The sequence below is a fragment of the Echiichthys vipera genome, assembly GCF_963691815.1.
Source record: "Echiichthys vipera genome assembly, chromosome: 18".
NCBI lineage: Eukaryota > Metazoa > Chordata > Actinopteri > Perciformes > Trachinidae > Echiichthys > Echiichthys vipera.
In genome coordinates this window covers 1884294-1908260 of record NC_139843.1, presented here as the reverse complement: position 1 = coordinate 1908260, position 23967 = coordinate 1884294, and the positions used below count along the sequence as shown (strand labels likewise).

Below are 23967 nucleotides of genomic sequence, written 5' to 3'. Positions count from 1 at the left end.
TATCTTCAACGTTGTGTTCGGCGCCGCTGCTTCAACAAAGCCTCTCCCACCCCCGACCGCGGTCGACGAGGCTTCACTCGACGAACGTGAAGCGTCTCTGCTGTCCGACACGAACGCAGCACAACTTTGCTCCCGGATGAGGTTTCATTTGGCACTTGATCAGTTGTCGTGTTCATCCTGCTGCACAGACACACAGGCCCCGCTCGGCTCTGTGACTAATGCCGCGTGTCCACCAGGACGGCGGTCGTTACGATGCAGCGCTCTGTACGCGCCAATACTGTCTGTGTTTGTAAGGAGCCACTGAGGCAGAAAATGGGAAGAATATAGAAAGAGAAGAGGAAACTAAACAGAGCCATGTGAGACGAATGGGAATGAGAGAGAGAAAGAGAGAGAGCGAGAGAGAGAGAGAGAGAGGGAGGGTAGGGAGGGAGGAGTAAAAGATGAGAGAGGAGCTAGAGGGAGTAAGAGTTACTCCGCTCCTCGCCGTGTCCCGTGGTCATGCCCAGAGCTAAAATCACTTTTGAACGCAGGCTCCGTTTCTGTGTGTGTGTCATTAAAAACAGAGTTCTGCACGAAACCTCAGTTTGTACTTTATTTGAGTTTTTACTGAGAAAATGAATAAAACAGGACACAGAAGGGAATTAGAAGTGGAGAGAACTTTTATAAAATTCAACGCATGGCAGAAATAATTAAATGGTTAAATTACATTAAATCAATACAAGCTGATGAACCAAGTCAGTATCCCAGACTTTACCTGGGGCGGCAGTAGCTCAGTTCATAGGTGACTCGGCTTGGAACTCGGCTGGGAACCAGAGGGTCGCTGGTTAGAGTCCGTGTGTGAACCATGAACAGTATGTAGACTGGTGGCTGGAGAGTTGCCAGTCCATCTCCTGGGCACCGGACCCCCAACTGCTCGGGGTGCCGGTCCACTGGCAACCCCCTCACTTGCATGTATTAATTGCATGTATATAGGTCCTGTTTGTGCATGTGTTTGTATTTCAGGCCTGTGAAAATGGTAAATGGATGGACTTGTACTTATATAGCGCCTTTCTAGTCATCTGACTACTCAAGGCGCTTCACAGTGTTTGTCACATTCACCCGTTCACAGACATTCACACTGATGGCGTTGGACATCTACATACCATCTAATCTGATCAAATCATTCACACCACATTTACACACCCATGCGCAGCACGGGGAGCAATTCTGGGTTCAGTGTCTTGCCCAAGGACACTTCGACATGTGGACCGGGGGGAGATGGGGATCGAACCACCAATCTCTCGAACAGAGGACGACCCACTCTGCCACCAAGCCACAGCCGTGTGTGTGTGTGTGTGTGAGTGTCTGTGGATATGTACAATAACAGAGTATATAACAGGGGGTTGATAAAGTAATTCTTCTTCTTCAAAGGAAAGTGTCAAAGGAAAGGCGGATCACTCGCCCTCACCCTTCGGAGGAAGCTGTTACACTGATTTAAAGCCAGACAATTCACACACACACACACACACACACACAAATCCGGTCCTGCAGAGCCACTGTCCTGCATGTTTTAGGTTCCTCCCTACCCAAACACACCTGAGTCTGACAATAATCAACCTGTGACGAGCTTCAGCTGCTTGATAACGAGCAGAGCATCAGACTCAGGTGTGTGAGAGCAGACAGAAACCTAACACATGCAGGACAGTGGCTCCAGGACCGGACAGGAAGTGCCCACCCCTGGATTAGGGAGTATCAGTTAATTTTAAATGACAGAAGGAAGGATGGGAGATGCTTGTTGACAAGATTAACTGTAAAATGCAATAACAAAACAAAGAAACAGCGCAGGCCGCTGCTCTGCAGAGAACTAAACCCAAGCCCCTAAACAACACACACATTAATATAAATATCTATTGAATTGTGTGTCGACAGTAAACGCTCTTTCACAGGAGGCTGCGCTGAGATCATTCAGATCAATGAAGCAAAACCCCACCAGAGGGAGTAATGTTGTACTGAATGTCTTTACGGTGATGCGGTCGTAGGCAGGAGGCTGCAGGCCGGGCTCTGGTTTTGCAGTGTGTTGCTTCTTCTTTCTGTTTCATGACCGACTGCAATGGTTGCTTGTGATGTTGCATACGGCCGTTACTTTACCAGGGGATTTATTGTGTCTAATGAATCCTGTTCTAGCAGCTCTTCAAAATAAAAGTCCTCTGCTACTTTCATGTTATTATTGGGGGAGACAAATAAACATGATCTAAATCACTGATGGGGACCAAATCTACAGTGTTTTACGTGTAACGATGAGATTTTCATGGTTTAGAGAGAGGGAGAAGGAAGCTGCAGAGCCCTGGGCGTTAAAACACAGACTATTCTCTATAACGTGCATTATTTATACATTTTTTCTTCATTGTACTTTATGATGGTCCATGGGAGAATACAATGTGTATGGTAAAATGTAGGTATTAATGTGTTCATGAATATGCATCAATGCACACAGTGGTGTGGTGGTTAGCACTGTCGCCTCACAGTGAGAGGGTTCGAATCCCGGCCCTTCTGTGTGGAGTTTGCATGTTGTCCCCGTGTCTGCGTGGGTTTTCTCCGGGTTCTCCGGTTTCCTCCCACAGTCCAAAGACGTGCAGGTGTTCGGTTCATTGATGACTCTAAATCACCCGTAGGTGTGAATGGTTGTCTGTCTCTGTTCGTCTCTATGTGTCCTGTGATAGACTGGCGTCCTGTCCAGGGTGGACCCCGCCTCACGCCCGATGTCAGCTGGGATCGGCTCCAGCCCCCCCACGACCCCGACAGGGACAAGAGGAGGAAGATGAATGAATGAATGAATATGCATCAAATGGACAATAGGTCTAAACAGAAGGGGAAGTATGAAATAAGTATATATTTCTTACTTTTTCATTTTAGATATATTATATTGGTTGAATATTTTGCTGGTTTATTTATTTGTTCTTGTTAATGTTCTTTTGTTTCTCTGTGCTTTTTTAATTCTTTTCTTTTTGTCACGTTTGAAATAAAAAAACACCTGACCTCCTCTTTCACAGCAAAGAGATGCAGAAAAAGAGACGGCGACTGGATTTAAGGATTTAAAATCATCTCTAAATGCACAACAGGACACAGATTCTACAGTTTCCTTCAAATATGATAAACAACGGTCAATCATCGATACATCTCATCTTCAGCCTCTGATCCTGGATCAGGTCTCAGGGGCAGCAGCTCCAGCAGGGGACCCCAAACTTCCCTTTCCCGGGCCACATTAACCAGCTCTAACTGGGGGATCCTGAGGCGTTCCCAGGCCAGTGTGGAGATCTAATCTCTCCACCTGGTCCTGGGTCTTCCCCGAGGCCTCCTCCCAGCTGGACGTGCCTGGAACACCTCCCTAGGGAGGCGCCCAGGGTTCATCCTTACCAGATGATCCTGAACCACCTCAACTGGCTCCTTTCAACACAAAGGAGCAGCGGCTCTACTCCGAGTTCCTCACGGATGCTGAACTTCTCCCCCTCTCTCTAAGGGAGACTCCAGACCCCCTCCTGAGGAAACACATTTCACACGCTTGGACCTGGACCTGGTTCTTTGGGTCCTGACCTGGACCTGGTTCTTTGGGTCCTGACCTGGACCTGGTTCTTTGGGTCCTGACCCAGCTTTCATGACCACAGGTGAGGGTAGGAACCAGGACTGAGCGGTAGATCCAGAACTTTGTCTTCCTCAGCTCTCTTTTGGTCACAACGGTGAGCGACTGCAGCTCTGCCCCCGCTGCTCCGACTCTCCGGCCAAACTCACGCTCCATCGTCCCCTCACTCGTGAACAAGATTCGATCTATTGGTCAAAGAGAACGTTCTCATACGTTATTGTATGGAAACTCCAGTCTGTGATTAAAGTTAAGCCTCCCCCACACTCTTAAACCGTCTCTACGTGATCAGCCTTCAGTTGAAACCGCTTCCTGTTTCTAGTTGTGTCTTCTCCACAAAACCCTCTCCTGCAGGGACTCTCCGCGGGCTCTCTGATATCCTGTCTGAGAAGAGAGAGAAACAAAAGAGTTGGAAGAGGAGAGGGAGGTGCGTCAGCGTGAGCAGGAGCAGAGGAGCCAGGCGATAAGTAGCTGCAGTGGTATCAATACCTGCCCGCCCGACTGCACGGTGCACTGAGCTGTTGTAATGTCTAAGACGGTTCACACTTTGAGGTTTGTGTGTACAGGGACTGTGTGTGTGTATGTGCATGTGTGACTGTGTGTGTGTGTGCATGTGTGACTGTGTGTGTGTGTGCATGTGTGACTGTGTGTGTGTGTGTGTGTGCATGTGTGACTGTGTGTGTATGTGCATGTGTGACTGTGTGTGTGTGTGCATGTGTGACTGTGTGTGTATGTGCATGTGTGACTGTGTGTGTGTGTGTGTGCATGTGTGACTGTGTGTGTATGTGCATGTGTGACTGTGTGTGTGTGTGTGTGCATGTGTGACTGTGTGTGTATGTGCATGTGTGACTGTGTGTGTGTGTGCATGTGTGACTGTGTGTGTGTGTGCATGTGTGACTGTGTGTGTGTGTGCATGTGTGACTGTGTGTGTATGTGTGCATGCCCCACCTCTCCCAAACGGGCCGTGGACGGCAAGCGTGCCGCTCCTAGGCACAGAGCGGTTGCACTCACACTGGTCGAACGAGCTAGGCTTTACCCGTAAAACCTGTTTTGGCACGGTGCGGAGGAACAGTGTGAGTGCGCCCTTAGTTTGAAACACTAAAGGATGAAATGGATCATTCTTGTGTCTCCAACAAACAAGAACTCTTTGGGGGCTGTAAAGATAAAGCTGTTATCTACTGTTAATGTTTATAGTTTCAGGACAGATATAAATAACAGTAAAGTTGAGACAACAAAAGGATTTGGTTTGTACTGTGTTTTGGGACCCTACGGCACCCTGACCCTCCTCCCTACGTGGATTTTGGTGCTCTTACGGACGTGCCAGACAACATGCATGAGCATAATGGTGCCTACATGGCTGAAACTGCGAGTGTGTCCACGCATGCAGCAGTAGCAGTAGCAGTGGGCTGTGGGTAATGATGTGCGACGTATCTGTCAGTACGGTACTCAGCAGCACGGCACTAATGCATCAATCCGCTCTAATCCCAACTCGTAAGGACTTGCCACGACCCTTTGACATCACTTGTGTTGGAAGCTGGAGACGATTCAAGTATTTCGGAAGCGTTGGTCTAGTTAAAAACACGTCCATCCCATAGAATCAGTAACTCCCGATACAGAAAACACTCCAACTTGAAGCCAGAAATATGCAAAACAATGAAGTCACATGAAAGGGACACACCGGACTGGTCAGATAATGCCTGAAAACGGATGCAAAGTAGAAAATGCAAGTCTGAATAACTGCTAAAGCAACAAACAGGTCCTGTGGTGATGTGAGAGAAGAGTCTGCTGATTCCACGTCTGGCCCCAGCTTTGTCCGCGGCACAGCAAGAAGGTTATTGCTGCTGGATCTGAGTTCCTGGGCTCAGGAGGTTCTGGAGTCACTGAGGCTTGTGTTTGATCTTGTTGGGAAACTGCATTCGTTTGTTACTCGACGTCGCTGTAAATGAGGGCAACTCTGAACCTTTCAAGTTTAAATCAAGGTTTCATTTGACATGATGCACTGTGTATTTCCTTCTTGGCATATTCAACATGAAAAAGTAGAAACATTCCAGACCAGTTTTGTGTGTGACCCAATACCCGACACCAATACCTGTGCAGAGCGCCTCAAAGCTTCCGGCCGACACTTCCCACAAGGGGAGGACAAAGCAACCTCCATGAACCCCTGACCTCACTGGCGCCAGAAGCAAATTTCTGCCATGGGGCCCTCCGACCTGACAATGGTAAATGGACTCGTACTTATAACGCACTTTTCTAGTCTTCTGGCTACTCAAGGTGCTTTCACAGTGTTTGTCACATTCACACACCCATGCGCAGCACGGGGAGCAATACAGGGTTCAGTGTCTTGCCCAAGGACACTTCGACATGTGGACCGGGGGAGGTGGGAATCGAACCACCAATCTCTCAAATGGAGGGCGACCCACTGTCTACTGAGCCACAGCCGCCCAGCTGCCCCTGTTAGCCATGTTTTACCATACACTCTCACTGGACCACCCCAGTGCTCCCATCACAATCCTACTTTCAGTTTTCTCCATCTGTCAGTGCAATAAGTCATAGAGTGTGGTCTTTACCTACTCTGTAAAGTGTCCTGAGATATCTTTTGTTATGATTTGGCACTATTAATAAAATTGAATTGAATTGAATATTAGAACAGAACACAAGTGGATATAAACGGACGGCATTTATTGCTAAGAACATGTTGATGGAAGTGTTGTTGCCTCCCTCTGTAGCCTTGAGTGACACAAACGGATTTTAAACAACTTTCAGGTGCATTCCACCACCTACTGTACGGGTGCTTTCTCTCAGCCCATGGAGTGAATGCTCGGCCTATAGTGACTCTGGTTGTTGCCCGTCTCCGCTCACTCAGCTGCTGGGACAAAGAACGCCCCCTTCACTGAGGCTCGAAAGCAGCTGCAGGATTGGCTAACTCCATTTCACCCAGTGCCAGCCTACAGTAGCTGCACCCAACAACAGGCAGCCCTGGCAACCAGCAACGCCCAACGCTTTTGGCTGCTACCATGGAAACACAACGGGACAGAAAGTCATTGTCAAACCTGTCAAATGTTTGTTTTTTTTATGGAAAAGCAATACCTTCATTCTGTGCCCCTCAAAACGCTCCTTGTGTTTACTATTATTATTATAATTTTAAATAAAGCTTTTAATAAAGATTCTACAGATTCAACCTTTAAGTCAGTGAAACAGATGCATAAGTAAGTGTAATCAATAGGTTTGCAATGTTAAAATGAGATTGATGAATAGAGATGAATTATATTATAATTATATATAATTATAGTTTCATTATTAAGATATATGGTACAAATGTGTAAAGGTTTTGTCAAAGTAAAAGCTTTTAAAAAAGTACGGAATGTGCCTTTACTTTGTTTCTGTCTCCTGATTGGTTCCTGTAAACGTCCGCCAAGGTTACGTGCTGTGATTGGTCCTTAGTGAAAAAGGGGCGGGAAAGAGACGCGGAGCGCGTTCAGCAAAGTGAGGAGAGACAGGTGCGCGTGAGGTAAACAGATAGGTGCGCGTGAGGTAAACAGATAGGTGCGCGTGAGGTAAAGAGACAGGTGCGCGTGAGGTAAACAGACAGACAGCGGAAGTTGTTGTGGAGTTTGTGGAGTTTGAGCTCGGACTGTTCTTTCATCGGTGAGGAGCCGAACGGGCCGAGTGCAAAGGGTCGGTCGACCACTCCGGAGGACGCCATGTTGCCAGACAGGACCACGCCGGACCGGGCCACACCGGACCGGGCCACGCCGGTGACGTTGCTCCCGCGCTCCCGGTTCTGCCTGTCGGTCCCTGGACACCGGACAAGGTCAAATTTACACATCTTTGTCCGAGAAGAGAGACTTTATTCGGCCGCGTCTCACACAAGGTAGGCTAACTTAGACCAGGCCTCTAGCATAGTGTGAGGGTGTGTGCGTGCGTGCGTGTGTGTGCATGTATACATGTGTTTGCGTGTGTGTGTTTATGCATATGTGTGTGCGAGCGTGCGTGTATGTTTATGCGTGTGCGTGTGTGTGTGTGTGTGGCTTTATACAGTCTATGGTGTGTAGATTGGATTGGTTGATTGTAGACCTGCATCTTCTGGGCTGTAGTCCTGGATCTCTGTGTCATCAAGAACAACAACAACAACAACAACAACAACAACATACTGATGATGGAAACAGCCCAGTAGACTTTTACGTTGCTGCATCAGCAGCAGCCACAGAGGCAACATTGTAGCTAATTCATTTTGGAGCTTTTATTGTGAAGGACTGAAGTTTGGTCCTGGATGTTTGGACAACATTGATGGGCTTTTATTGTGAAGGAATGAAGTTTGGTCCTGGCTGTTTGGACAACATTGATGGGCTTTTATTGTGAAGGACTGAAGTTTGGACAACATTGATGGGCTTTTATTGTGAAGGACTGAAGTTTGGACAACATTGATGGGCTTTTATTGTGAAGGACTTTAATTGTGAAGGACTGGAGTTTGGTCCTGGATGTTTGGACAACATTGATGGGCTTTTATTGTGAAGGAATGAAGTTTGGTCCTGGATGTTTGGACAACACTGATGGACTTTTATTGTGAAGGACTGAAGTTTGGAGGAAGTTCCCAGTGTTCTTCCGGCTCTCCAGGAGCTGCAGCAATGAGGCTTCACCTGAGCATCATGCAGGATCAAACTCATGCTACCAAGTGCATTTTTAATTTACAAGCACATTAATAATTAAATTAAAGTTAATGGCTATGGATAAAGATGCTAATCAATTATACAGTTTAAGATATTTAGTGCAGGAAATAAAGCAGCACACGGCGTTAAAGTCCAGTGTTTATTGAATGTCGTGCTCAAGAACAGAGTCAACATAAACAACAGGTGTTGCAGTGTCACAGGAGTGGTGTTAAGTGACTGAACTGGTTTTATTTCTTGGGTTAAATTTCAGGACTAAGTGTTGACACAGCAATTATGTTTTAATATAAGTAATTTTGAAGAAAGAATCTAGACTGAGAAAAACATTACAATTAAACAATTAAACACATATCTGATGCACCAAGCAACACAAACTGAAACAGGTTGTGAAGCTCAAAAGCACAAACTAGTTAGAGAAGAAGGCCGAGCTTCAGACCAACGTGAACGGGGACATACAGAATAACAGTTATTCAGGTATTTAAACATCCACCATGTTGGCAAAGAAATCATATTACCAATTTTCCTCCTAACATCAAGATAAGTCCCAACATAACAAGTCATGCAGTTGTTGACATGAGCTATGGTTTGTCAACTTATAAGCGTGCACATACCAGATGATCCTGAACCGCGCGCACATAAAGCAAATCGTGTATCAATGAGCTATGAATTAATATTTCAACATCTTTGTATCTTTATCTTTATGTATCTAAAACAAACATCTGATATACCAAGCAATTAAAAGTTAAAGCTGATCACAACGATGCGATGCACAAGTCAGTTTGAGAAGAGGTCTCATCTTATCTTATCTCATCTCATCTTCAGCCTCTTATCCGGGGTCAGGTCGCGGGGGCAGCAGCTTTAGCAGGGGACCCCAAACTTCCCTTTCCCGGGCCACATTAACCAGCTCTAACTGGGGGATCCTGAGGCGTTCCCAGGCCAGTGTGGAGATCTAATCTCTCCACCTGGTCCTGGGTCTTCCCCGAGGCCTCCTCCCAGCTGGACGTGCCTGGAACACCTCCCTAGGGAGGCGCCCAGGGTTCATCCTTACCAGATGATCCTGAACCACCTCAACTGGCTCCTTTCAACACAAAGGAGCAGCGGCTCTACTCCGAGTTCCTCACGGATGCTGAACTTCTCACCCCATGAGAAGACGGCTGTGCATCGAATAACTAATGCGTGAAAAATTGCTTTGAACATACTGAACCATTCCCCCTTAAAGCATAGCAGCCCCCAAAACTGAACTTAGCTCTAATATATGAAGTCACTTTACTATGTAATCAATCATCCTGTTCCTGTTTGAATGCGTTCTTTGAATTTGTGAAACATGTTCAAGCTTAAATGGGGTTTGGTGGAGTTCTGTAAACCCATATGTCCCTGAACGCACCAAGAATCTACCGAGTCGGCACTGCGCCTACTCAAAAGGACACAGGTACGCATAACTGGATGGGGTGACAACACAGAGGGCTGGATAAACAGGCTCTGTGAATTTGGTGCGAAAGGTGTAAAAGTGACTCAGTGTGTTGGTGGACACATTGTAGAAGGACAGAGTGCCGGCAGGCCAGTCCAGAAACACCCCAACTTTGTTGCAACCAGTTGAGGGAAAAGGAACTTCCCACAGCTTAGCACAGTGATACGCCCGAAGGAAGCACCCGGAAGATTCTGAGTTATTGACAAAAACCCACGCTCTGTCACTGCTCAGAAACCAGGTCATCGGATCATATCCTGTTCTTTTAACGCTACCGTATGCAACAGCGATGCAAACACCCTCCTGAGAAGTGTCACTCCACTCTACCTCCCAGTAATGGCGCCCAGATAACCCCTCTTTGCACAACACCTGCGGCCATTTGTCAAATCTGTCTCTGTGATTGGGGTATGACTGCGACTCTCCGTGCGTCACCTTCTTGTTTCCCTCGGACAGGATGAGGTTGTGGTTTGCAGTGTTTGGGTCCAGGTTGACATCACAGGAGTCTGATGGAGAGACCAAAACCAAAGGTGTTAATTCATCTGATGGTCAAGCACGGTTAGTAGTTCTGCGTATTTGACTCCAAAAAAAGAGAAATTACTTACAGGGGATCATAGTCCTTCTGTCTGTGATGGTTCCCACTGGAGGGAGTTCAGGCTTTGAGTAGTCTTCAGTGACGGGAATGCCGTTCTTGTAATGGTAGATGGTCGCGCCGGTGTATTTCACATTTTCAACTGCTGCTATGAGGAAGCAGAATTGTTTGTTGCTCTTCAGTGCTTTGGCAAAGCCCTGAAATTCTTTGGCCTTTTCTCTCATTTTGATCAAAACCTCATTTGAGTAGTACCACGGGTCTTTCAGGATACACCCCGATTTAGACGTGTCCAAGTAGTTTTCCATCTCATCAAGGCAGGGGTCAGCAGTGTCCAGGGAGGTGAAGACAAAGCACAGAGCGTCCTCCACACCTGGGGAAAGGACCTCTTTGTCCAGCTGTGAGCGACTTGTGACGATCTTTGTTCCCTTCATGATATCCACGCAGGATTGGATGACGTTTATTTGTCTCTCCTTCCCATCCAGCCACTTGCTTAGTTTGTCATGACTGAATGGCGACTGGTCTCTGTCTTGAAAGAGTTTCTTTAAGGCTCTCTCGTCCTCTTTACCTTCACGGATGGAGGAGAGTTGCTCCTTCATGGTCTTCTTGATGTTGGTCACATAGTACCCACATAACTTCTTGAGGGAGCTCAGCTCTTTTCGAATCTGTGGGAATTTGTTTGCCACTTCCTCTTCCAGACAATCATTGCATCTCATTTCCATTTCCTTTAAATCTTCCAGAGCATCCTGTATCTCTCTCACGAGTTCGATGCTGATCCCAGTCATCATCTCAGAAGCGTCGGAATCAAAGTTTTTCAGCGGCATCAGCCAGACTCTCATTGGAACGACCTTTTCCTTATTCTTTCCCAGGTACTTTGGAAGATCTACGTACGTCTGAACCGCGTCTTTAAATGTTGAAGGGTTGCTATCAAGAATGAAGTCTCCAAAGAACTTGCAGGAGAACTTCTTGGTGAGGGCTTCTTCCTTCTCAGTCATTGTGAGCTTGACTTTCCCCTCAATACTAAAGGTGGGGATCTTCCTTATCACGGCTTCCATGCTGCCCTGGATGTCCTGGACATTGCTGGCTTCCACCCTTTCACTGTCAAACACAAAGAAAGCATCTGCCCCGTAGAGGATCCCTGTGACTACATGTGTTGCCAAGTCCCTCTTGATAGGATCTATCTGTTGGGTCTTCGCGGTTCTAAGGTCATTCACTGCCAACTGCTTGAACACGGTGGTGGTTTTGTACTGACAGGTCACTCTGCTCTGATTCTTGTACTTCTTGGTATCATTCAGATACTTGGCAGATCCTCCGACTTCAATCAGTCCACACAGGAAACTGGCTTTGAGAGAAGCTTCAACATCCAGCAGATTAGACTTGGATTCAATGGTATCAGATGCAGATATGTCATATTTCGTAGTTAACTGAGAGCTCTCGATTGTGTTCTCTTGTAGAGTTTTAGCATCCCACAATGTCAAACCTATGGGAATGGGAAAACAACGCAGGTGATAAGTCGTTATTAACAGAAACTATCATCACTCAGGTTTTAGCTTCTTATGCCAGCAGTTCCCTAAACAGACAGCTGAAATCTTTATTGGATATGAACTATTTAATAATATAATGACAGGATTGAGGGCCTTGTGTAACATTATACAACAAGGCCGGATCTATGGAGCGCTATTCCAGGCCCATGCCTATTCTCTCCTGGCCACTAGGGGGCCCAGACAAAAAACATCAATTGCCTACATAATAAACATTTTTGAAACATGTTGGACATCAATGACAGCTACATTTTTAATATATTAAAATAGAAATAAGTCATGCAGTACCCAGAACTACGGAAAGCATAATGTTCAGTTTACCTTTGTATCTGTTCTGGACTATGGGGATGTTATCTATACCACTCTCCTCTACTCCAAAACCTCTCAATACAGTCAATCAGTCTGCTCTTAGGGTCATAAATAACTGTACAGCGCGTGGTCTACTTCATGCAACAGCTGGCAGTGAGAAGACAACAGCACTGTGGTCTATTCATAAAGCACTTTTTGGAAGTCTTATTAAATATTACGCATAGACGCTTGGAAGATGTTGTCTTTATCAATTCCCTGCTCTGCTATCTGTGTCTCCGATCACCGATGGGCGCGGCTGCTCTTCACTCAACACACACACAGTGAATGAGAGAGAGAGAGAGAGAGAGAGGGGAGGAGTGACCCAGGTGGAGACGACAACACACGTTATTGTAATGCATGAAAACCTTTACGAGTTGTAAGCCAACAAACATAACCTCCTCGGCGGAGCTGAACAAGCCTAAACGTGCATCACATTTCAGCGTTTACAGCGACATTTCCACCGGCACGTTCTGCACGACCACATACACAGTGTTTGTTAAGCTTAACTGTTGATCGCTTGTTAAGAACACAGATGTCTCTGTGAGGTCTGTTTATCTTATTTTGACATGAATCTTAAGATTTGGCGACCTTGTAAACTTGAGCTGCTGGTTGAGACAAACTATAAATAAGCAAACCATCCTTTAGTGGTGATAAAGAGCAGAAGTGTACGAGTATGGATGAGATAAAGGTAAAGTCCTAACATACCATCCCTACTGAGTTCAGATCCCTTCACTCTTCACCTTGTTTAACCAGAGTTATTTTGTGATTATTGTCTTTGTGGCACACAGTGAAGATTAACTTAATCTCCTCCATATTAAAGTGCAACTAAATAATCTGTGTAGATTTGAATAGATATTGAATACATACAAGTTTAAATGAATTACAGTACAGACACACCTTTGGACACACCTTCTCATTCAAAGAGTTTTCTTTATTTTCAGGACTATGAAAGTCGTAAATGCACTTTTAAAGTTTTCCCAATGTTTCGTTCTGACTGACGTTCATTTCTTAAAGTAACGACGGCTCGTTTTACTTTACTTAGCTGCTTTTTTCTCGCCATAATACAAATGCTAACACATGCTAACTATTAGCTGTGTGTCCACCTGACTTCTGAGGGTCCCAGCCCCGTTTATAAGGCAGGAAATCCCCCTGATTGACGCTGACAGGGCGCAACTGACCTGTGGAGTGGAAACCATGTCAGGTGACGACCTCCTGAAGCTCATCCAGAGAACGCAGAGTGTGTTTAAAGCAGTGATCAGAGCCAAAGGTGAAGAAACTAGAATATAAGACGTGTTTTCAGTTTTTTCACACTTATTTGTTAAGTTCATATTTCCACATGTGTTCATTCATAGTTTTGACGCCTTCAGTGTGAATCTACAACGTCAACAGTCGTGAAAAGAAAGAAACTCACTGAACTAGAAGGTGTGTCCAAACGTTTGCTCTGTGCTGTATATTAATATATAATAATCATTATATCTCAATCACATTTATAGCTATTAAAAATCTATTAATCTATTTTTATCCATAAGCTTTAGTGAATTAATTTAACATTCATTCACATCTTGTTTCTTACGTTACAGATGACAGCTGGAGGATTTAGTTAACAGTTGCTGGCTGCTGATAAAGTCAGAGATTGTTCATGGGGATGTGTGTGTGTGTGCATGTGCATGTGTGTGTGTGCATGTGTGTGTGTGTGCATGTGTTTAATATCGCCTGATTAATCAGCTATCTGCTTTTTCCTGCTCCAAACTATCCTTATTATATCGGCCTTTAAAAATCCACTCTCGGCCGACCTCTCGTGTGTATGAATGTTGCATAAATGAGGTTAGTCTCACCGCTTTATACAATTATTTCAAAGTTATTTAAAGCAATGCATTGACCGATGTTAGATAGAAGAACTTAGTCAGGACTTACCTGGGATCAGCTCATCAGTCCGAGCGTCATAGAGCATTCCTATGGTGAACGGTCGCCCCAGGGCAGCGATGGTCATGCGACTCGAGGCCGATTCTACAGACTGCTGAACGATCTTTCCTGAGGCCATTTCTCCACCTGTTGAGACGACACTTAAGTCACCCTCTAGAGTTGATTACATTACTGTAGAGAGTTTTATGCACTGTGAGCAAATCTTGTCCAGAGAGACTGATATGCAGTCTGCTGTTCTTAGAAATGCAGTAAACCCCTGCAGACAAGTCTGATCCAGTTACGAGTCGCTGTGGCTGCAGGTTTTCATGCCATCCAATCAAAAACACACCTGACTCAACTTACTCAATCACCTGGGCCCAGTATTTCAAACGTGATCTGACAGGATTATCCTGGTCGGATTGGATTAAATCTAGATCTGATCTGAAAACTGGGTATTTCAACACAGATCAGGAGAATCCTGATCCTGAAGATCAGGGTTTCAGCTCTGGTAATCCAATCCTCCCCTGAATCCAGATAAAAGGCTGATTTGGGTATTTCAAAAGTTAAGTCAGATATCTGGATCAACTTGATACCAAAATTTCAGGATCATTTGAATCCCACCTCAGAGGTGGATTTGACTTGGATTGACAAACTCTCAGCGCATACTTCTCCTAGATATTGTTACTCAAGATGTTTGTTACACTTAAGTGTTAGTGTTGTACTTCTAACAAGTAATTTAAGTAATATCAAAAAATGTAAAGCATAGTAAAATTTTTGACCACACTGTAAAACTGCTGTAAATAAAATTACAATTATTTCTCAAATTCTAGTTCACCAAACATTGTAACTTGCATGTACCAAAACAGAGAAAGACAAAGGAATGCAGGGTCCAAACAAAGTTTTATTCCAACAAAAAATAATGTGACCACTGAGGACCATGCTATTTCAAATGTCAAGCTGTTTCTCTAACAGCTTGATTGTTAATTCTGTCTCTTTTTGCTGAAGCAGCGTCAGCTTAATTTGCCGTTTGGCCAGTTCAGTCTGTTTGACTGCCCTTTCGGTCACCATTTTGAGGAGCCTCTCATAGGCTTCCTCATCCCCGGCATGCCTCTTCCGTCGCCGTCGCTCTGGCGCTGGCGCTGGCTCTGGCTCTCGCCCCCGTGCCTGATGTGGTAGATAGATAAGTTTATTGGTCACATGCAAAGCTAAAACCAAGGTTTAAAAACAGTGTAGTGAAATGCAAAAAAAAAACAAGCTCTCACCAATGTTGGAGAGGAATTAGGATGAAGAAATGTTTCTAATTGTGTCACTGACCAATACCATGAAAGTAATGCCATTACAAATTTAAGCAGTTTCAAGCACTTTATTCAAACTCCAATTACTTGAAAGTCTTAAATGTATCAATACAATTAAAGCATTTTCGAGGATTTCCAGCACTCACCCTGTTGTAGCTGAGTGGTCCATGGCTGTGAGTGGACTCTGAAGGTAGAAGGTGTATGAGTATCTTAATCCACAATCCCAAATTGTATTTATGTAGCCTACACAAAAACATGATATCATCACCAGCATTAGGCTACTGTAGCATTCTGAACCTTCTGAACAAACCTTGTAGTTAATACTCAAACTGTGTTGCGTTGTGTTTTCTAAGCACTGAGCAGGTCTGTACACAATGCAGCCTGCTTATACTGTAAATCTGCCGTGACGCTAATGATAGCCGCTAATGATAGCCCGCTAGCTGCTTAACACACAAGTCAATGGAGCCGCGTTAGCTCCCGTTAGCACGGCCGCGTCTCAATTAGCGATCGCCACGGCCTGCTTTTAATAAGGTGACAATTCAAATAGTTGGCTTGCATGATGTGTTGGTTGCCGTTCGTATGGTATTAAAACCGCTACACAATAGACGACGGTTAACTTACACTTTTGACGTGAAAGTCGGCTCTCTGCTACTCCTTTCATGAAGTAGTCCACCATGTTTCAGATCCCGGAGGCGGAGACTTGAGATTGGGAAATCCGTATCCGGCCAGGTAGGGATCACAGTGATCCGATCTGCCTGTGTTTTGAAATACTCAGATAAAGTCAGCAGGATCACCGTGATCCATGACTGAGAAAAGGAGGATTTCATTATCCGGATTATTCTGATCCAGATTACAAATTTTGAAATACTGGGCCCAGAACTGTCTTCACACGGTTGACTTGTTGGCCCGGGTGTGTTTTTGATTGGTTGGGATGAAAACCTGCAGCCACAGCGACTCTTCACTGGATCAGTGTGACACCCCTGTTTGGTGTGACACCCCTGTTTGGTGTGACACCCCTGTTTGACACCACCATGGGACACCACCCTGTTTTACACAGTCCAGTAAAATTCTAACTATAAAAAAGCCATTTCTCTACGTCTGTCTTTCTCTACCTCTGTCTTTCTCTACCTCTGTCTTTCTCAACCTCTGTCTTTCTCTGCCTCGGTCTTTCTCTACCTCTGTCTTTCTCTACCTCTGTCTTTCTCCACCTCTGTCTTTCTCTACCTCTGTCTTTCTCCACCTCTGTCTTTCTCTACCTCTGTCTTTCTCAACCTCTGTCTTTCTCTGCCTCGGTCTTTCTCTACCTCTGTCTTTCTCAACCTCAGTCTTTCTCAACCTCGGTCTTTCTCTACCTCGGTCTTTCTCTACCTCTGTCTTCCTCTACCTCTGTCTTCCTCTACCTCTGTCTTTCTCTACCTCGGTCTTTCTCTACCTCGGTCTTTCTCTACCTCGGTCTTTCTCTACCTCGGTCTTTCTCCACCTCTGTCTTTCTCTACCTCGGTCTTTCTCTACCTCGGTCTTTCTCTGCCTCTGTCTTTCTCTCAACCTCTGTCTTTCTCTACCTCGGTCTTTCTCTACCTCGGTCTTTCTCTACCTCTGTCTTTCTCTACCTCTGTCTTTCTCTACCTCTGTCTTTCTCTACCTCTGTCTTTCTCTACCTCAGTCTTTCTCTACCTCTGTCTTTCTCTACCTCTGTCTTTCTCTACCTCGGTCTTTCTCTACCTCTGTCTTTCTCTACCTCTGTCTTTCTCCACCTCGGTCATTCTCTACCTCTGTCTTTCTCTACCTCTGTCTTTCTCTACCTCTGTCTTTCTCTACCTCTGTCTTCCTCTACCTCCGTCTTTCTCTACCTCGGTCTTTCTCTACCTCGGTCTTTCTCTACCTCGGTCTTTCTCTACCTCGGTCTTTCTCTACCTCGGTCTTTCTCTACCTCTGTCTTTCTCTACCTCTGTCTTTCTCTACCTCTGTCTTTCTCCACCTCGGTCTTTCTCTACCTCTGTCTTTCTCTGCCTCGGTCTTTCTCTACCTCTGTCTTTCTCTGCCTCTGTCTTTCTCTACCTCTGTCTTTCTCTACCTCTGTCTTTCTCCACCTCTGTCTTTCTCTACCTCTTTCTTTCTCAACCTCGGTCTTTCTCTACCTCTGTCTTTCTCTACATCTGTCTTTCTCTACATCTGTCTTTCTCTACCTCGGTCTTTCTCTACCTCTGTCTTTCTCTACCTCTGTCTTTCTCCACCTCGGCCTTTCTCCACCTCGGCCTTTCTCCACCTCTGTCTTTCTCTACCTCTGTCTTTCTCTACATCTGTCTTTCTCTACCTCGGTCTTTCTCTACCTCGGTCTTTCTCTACCTCGGTCTTTCTCTACCTCTGTCTTTCTCTACCTCGGTCTTTCTCTACCCAGTTTGTCCTCACCTGGTGAAGTTGTGTGGATCAGCTTCGATGTGGGAGTCTTCTTGACTTGCAACTGGAGTTTCCAGTGTCCCGATCTGTGATCCTGCGATATAATTTATACCCTGTCTCTTCTCCTCACTCCTCCCATTAAACACCTCAGCATGCCTGATCAAATATTCCTTATGTACGCCCCCAGGCCTGAGGACTGTAGTCATATTACAGTGTTGTTCAGTGAGGAATGTGTTGTTTAAAGACAGGCCAGATAAGGTAAGGTAAGGTGTCCATGACAGCGAGGTAGAGAGCAGGGTTTTATAAGCAGACTTCAATCACATCAAGGAAATCTTAAGGCAAACTGAAAATAAACTGGAAAACTAAAGAAATAACTTGGTTTTTAAGTTGAAAGGACATTTATTCAGTTCCAAGCAAAGGGAGAACAAAAAAGGAGGATTGTGACTTTATATATAACGTATTTTTCGGATTAAAAGCTCCGGAGTAAAAGTCTCACCGGCCGAAAATGCAGAATAAAGAAGAATTCCTTTATTTGTCCCGCGAATGGGGAAATTCAATTTTCACTATTATTTTTTCATTTTACACACACTCACACACTGACACACACACACACACACTCACACACACACACACACACACAGACACACACCAACACACTCTCACACACACACATTAACACACACACACACACACACTCACACACACACACAGTCGCACCCGCTGCCAAACTATGACAAAAACTGCGACTTATAATCCGAAAAATACGGTAGATAATAGCCTCAACTATAGTGACCTGGATGAGTGTCTGTTGTTCCCTGCATGTGTCTCTCCTCTTGGTGTGTGCCCGTCTTGAGCCGGTAGGCGTGGTTCCACCCAGCTGTATCCGGTTCCACTGATGACCCGCTGCTTAAAAGGCCGGATGTGGGAAACATTCGGTGCCGGACCGTTTTCGTTTTGTTCGTCTGAACCGTCGCTTTTCGTAGTTTGTTGCTAACCTTTGTTCTTTGTTACCTGTTGTTGTAGTTTCCCGTGATCCCGTCCCTGTCCACGCTCGACCGTCTCGTCACGTTTTGTTTGTTAGCCATTGTTTCTTTGTTTCCTTTAGTTATTGTTTCCCGTGATCCCGTCCCTGTCCACCCTCGACCGTCTCGTCACGTTTTGTTTGGTTGTTTGTTTCCCCTGTTTTTGGATTCCCTTGTTTTCTGTGTTATTAAATATTCGTTTAAACCGTGCTTTGTGTCCTTATCTGCATTTGGGTCCGATTCATCGTGTTGTTCCTCGCACCGTTCATGACATAGCGGAACAACCCTCTCACACAACATGCTCCTTTTTCAGCAATTTTTTAACGAGATCCCCTCCGTGTTTGACCACCCGGTTTCAAATTGTGATACTAGTAACCGGTTACTCGACCTGCGTCAGGGCTCGGCTTGTCTCATCTCATCATCTCATCTTCAGCCTCTTATCCGGGGTCGGGTCTCGGGGGCAGCAGCTTAAGCAGGGGACCCCAAACTTCCCTTTCCCGGGCCACATTAACCAGCTCTAACTGGGGGATCCTGAGGCGTTCCCAGGCCAGTGTGGAGATCTAATCTTTCCACCTGGTCCTGGGTCTTCCCCGAGGCCTCCTCCCAGCTGGACGTGCCTGGAACACCTCCCTAGGGAGGCGCCCAGGGTTCATCCTTACTAGATGCCCGAACCACCTGGCTCCGCTTGTGCGGCTGATTAATCTGTTGAATTCTGAACCTCAGCAGCTGATTAAGGTGGGATGATTGGGCTCTGCAGAGCATATTTTTCAAGGGATTGAACAAGGAGGTAAAGGACTGCTTAGTGTGGAGATCTGAGACAGAGAGAATACAGCATGCATTGTATTCTTTGTACCAGTTTGACGAATGTCTTTGGTTACTGGTACATTATTTTAGAAATAATGACAATCGATACTTTCATTACTTCTGTCTTTTCCTTCTCTTCTCCCGTTGTCGTGCTTGTTGATGCTCATTTCTCAGAACCTGCCCTGAACTCTGTCTTTGAAAGGTGAATTTAGATTTGTTTAGTTTTTCCTCTGCAAACTTTTTTTATTTCAGATAATTGGAAAAGATGTCTGCAGCTCTTTTCAGTGACACAGACTCTGCCACAGCCAGATTGGTTCATAACGGGGAAAAACATGCTGCATCATAACACAACATCAGAAATGTGTGGCCTTTGTGCTTTTGGCTGTATATTCAGTCCTTGATCTTCAGCACAGCAGCTCCGCTCCACCTGGCTCCTTAACACATTCTGCAAAACCCAGGCATCATTATAGATAACCCACTAACTTTCATTGAGCTTGTTGTATCTATCACTCGATCATGCACCGCAGAGCTCTTATCTGACTGAGACAGACACAGGTCAGCCCTCTGCCCGTCCGGCTGAGGTGCCAGCACGCACACTAAAACCACTGCATGTTGTCCAAAATGTGTCTGCACCTCTGGTCAACCAGCCAGAGACCACTCATGTTACTCCAATTTTCATTCCCCTCCACCTGCTTCCTGTTGCTGCTTTTATTTAGTTCAAGTCTCTTACACTTTCTCATCACACGCCGTTCTCCTGGTCCCACCTCTCGTTGGCGGCTCTTGAGATCAGCTGTTTTGTCCCTTGACGGTGGATTTAGTCACTGAACTGAACCGTCAGATTCAAATGTTCTCACTCTGTTGAATGGGTGTTATCAGTGTTAATCCGCCTTATTCTGTGGATATATTAGCGGTTAGCATGAGACTTCTACTCCACACATATTTCAGAAAGTGATTATCATCTATTCACATTGTAACGGTCACTGTTCACAGGGTAACGGTCGCTATTCACAGGGTCCAAAATGTGTCTGCACCTCTGGTCAACCAGCCAGAGACCACTCGTGTTACTCCAATTTTCATTCCCCTCCACCTGCTTCCTGTTGCTGCTTTTATTTAGTTCAAGTCTCTTACACTTTCTCATCACACGCCGTTTTCCTGGTCCCACCTCTTCTCGTTGGCGTCGCTTGAGATCAGCTTGACACCCTGTTTTGTCCCTTGACGGTGGAATTAGTCACTGAACTTAACCGCCAGAGTCGAATGTTCTCACTCCGTTGAATGGGTGTTATCAGGGTTCATCGGCCTTATACTGTTGATATATTAGCGGTTGGCATGAGACTGCTACTCCACACATATTTCAGAAAGTTATTATCATCTATTCACAGAATAACGGTCGCTGTTCACAGGGTAACGGTCGCTGTTCACAGGGTAACGGTCGCTGTTCACAGGGTAACGGTCGCTGTTCACAGGGTAACGGTCGCTATTCACAGGGTAACGGTCGCTGTTCACAGGGTAATGGTCGCTGTTCACAGGGTAACGGTCGCTATTCACATTGTAACGGTCGCTGTTCACAGGGTAACGGTCGCTGTTCACAGGGTAACGGTCGCTGTTCACAGGGTAACGGTCGCTGTTCACATGGTAACGGTCGCTGTTCACAGAGTAACGGTCGCCGTTAGCTTGTCGTCACTTTTTGAACACTCTAGAAGTACCTTTTGTGAGTTCATACAAAACTAACATAACTTGTTTATGTTTGCGACAGGACTGTGTTTTGTGTAAACAGTAAATCTTCCTTTGGCAGGAATGTCAGACAAGCCAGGCTCTACGTTGAGCTCCCGGCAGCAATCAGTCTTACAGTAACTACTTGTATGTCCAGCATGGTTTTGAGTCACCCTTGTAGTGACTAGAACCTTTGGGGTTGGGATGCCACTACACAATGCTATACTGTGTTAACTGGTAGTGCTTAAAACTAATTCTGTGTCATAGGTGTCATAAAATGTCCCAGTGTTAGACTGAAAAAGAGTTCAGGACATCTGATGTCTTAAAGATTACTAGCTCTTAGATTTTTCCACAACAGCAAACACGATCCATTTACCTTCCAAGGAAACCTCTGACTGCCATTGTCACTCTTCATACTGTTATTTTACAACACTGCGGTTGAGTAGTTTCTAATATTGGCACAAAGACGAAGCCACTTTGGATCGAGAGCAGGGCCATCCTGCGTTCTATCTGTGGGGGTAATAACAACTGATGAAGCCCGTTCAATTGTCTGATAAGTGGGTGACTCAGTGCAGTCAGCAGATTCTCTCTCTGGCATCAAGTCGCTTGGAGACCGACCTCTTTAAGTATGGATCAGACTCTGTGTGTTTGTGTTCAGATGACAGCAACGCACTCAGGTGTTACCTCATGCATCTGCAGCCTTGTGACACTCTTTGGCTTCTCCTGCTGTCGCTTGTCTTGTAAATCTCACATGTATGAACTCTCTGCACTATTTTAATTTAATGTTATAGTCAATGATTTGACCAATTGGAGACTAATTACACGTTTTGAACTTTCCTGACTAATACCCCCAAATGCTCAATTAAGCCTGTAGCTTTGTATTATGCCTTAATTTCAGGGTGTGCAGTGTGTCCTGGTGTGTCTGTGTGATGGTTCATTGTCTGAGTATAGCAGAATAGAGAACTGCTGGGCTCCTGCTGTGGCCATGCATAAACCATGAATAGTGTTAAGTCATTTTAGCACTGCTTAATCTCCCAAGCCTGATTTATACTTGAATCTCTGCTGTAGGCACATACAAAGGTACGTGTGTAAGTATGCACGGATGGATGACCTACGCTGTAATCTGATGGGCACCTCCCAAAAAATGTAAGTACAAGTCACGGCCAGTATAAAACTCCACTCAGTTCACTAAGAGCGCACTCACACTGTCGTTCTGTACCGAGCCAAAACCGGTTTTTCAGCTAAAGTCTAGTACCTTTAAGCAGTGTGAGCACCCGTTCCGCGCATAACTGGCCGTCCACGGCCCGCTTGAAAGAGGTGGGCTTTAGCTGAGCCGTTTGCACATGTACGAGCACGAGCGTGCACACGTGTACGAGCACGAGCACGAGCACGAGCCCTACGGCAGTAGCGTTATGTCCGCCTGTTCGGACTTGTAAATAGAAGGACGGACCATGCGCGGACATTTAACAACAACAACAATGGCGGTGAAAGGTTCACGTTGGTGTGATGCGGAGGTGGAGTGTTTACTGCAGATTTGGTCGATGAAAAGATTAAAAAACAGTCGAAAAGGCGCACAAAAACTCCGAGGTCTACGGAAAGATCTGGAAACAAAGCCATACACACGTGATCAATGCGTGTGACGTGTTACGGCGTGATGACGTATAGGCAGCAAGAAGTATTGGCCGAGGCCCAGGTAGTGTGAGTACAAACGGGGCTGGGGCGCGGGAGGAGAGGCAGTGCAAGTACCCTAAAGCCCGGGTCGCGGTGCGGAAGGACAGTGTGAGTGCGCCCTAAGGTTGTCCTCATTGTTGTCAAGGAAGAGCAAAAGAAACAAACTTTGGAAATCAAAGAAACACAAAACCAAATCAAGTATTAAAAAATTAATAGAACAATTACTTGTTGGTGAGAAGGATGGATATAAAAGGCGTTGAATGCTTTCCATGCAGCAGAAGCACGAAAGGCAAAGGCAGACCTTCCAAGATCAGAACATGCTCAAAGTTAGCTCATTGTTGCTCACTGATAAGGGCTTTGGAAATAAACAATTACCACTTCTCACGTCACCTCTGTGCAAGAGAAGGCACCAACTGTATTACACAGGAGACAATGGGGAGTCTCATACTCATCACCAGGGCAGCACAGTCAATGTCGTTTTAAGTGGAAGTGGCAGCAGGTCTATAAATTAAATCCCCATAGTCCACAACTAAAACCAAGAGTGACCCAACGCTACTCTCCCCAAGAATCAATGCAAAGCCGGTTCGGTTTCTGTACAAGAAGCCGAATTTCTTTTGCAATTCTTTTTTACATGATTAGCGATCTCATCTCATCTCATCTCATCTCATCTCATCTCATCTCATCTCATCTCATCTCATCTCATCTCATCTCATCTCATCTCATCTCATCTCATCTCATCTCATCTCATCTCATCTCATCTCATCTCATCTCATCTCATCTCATCTCATCTCATCTCATCTCATCTCATCTCATCTCATCTCATCTCATCTCATCTCATCTCATCTCATCTCATCTCATCTCATCTCATCTCATCTCATCTCATCTCATCTCATCTCATCTCATCTCATCTCATCTCATCTCATCTCATCTCATCTCATCTCATCTCATC

At 45.5% G+C, this 23967-nt stretch overlaps 1 protein-coding gene across 1 annotated transcript; it reads right to left on the bottom strand.

Moving 5' to 3' along the window:
* Window positions 1-8405: 8405 nt before the first annotated feature.
* Window positions 8406-17941, bottom strand: LOC310961027 (neoverrucotoxin subunit beta-like). The gene is made up of 4 exons (XM_083932940.1): window positions 17824-17941; window positions 14132-14266; window positions 10345-11808; window positions 8406-10245 (listed from the first exon to the last, which is right to left on the bottom strand). The coding sequence occupies exons 2-4, from the start codon at window positions 14256-14258 to the stop codon at window positions 9689-9691; spliced, it is 2148 nt and encodes a 715-aa protein (XP_083789066.1). The 5' UTR covers window positions 14259-14266; window positions 17824-17941; the 3' UTR covers window positions 8406-9688.
* Between the last annotated feature and the right edge of the window lie 6026 nt (window positions 17942-23967).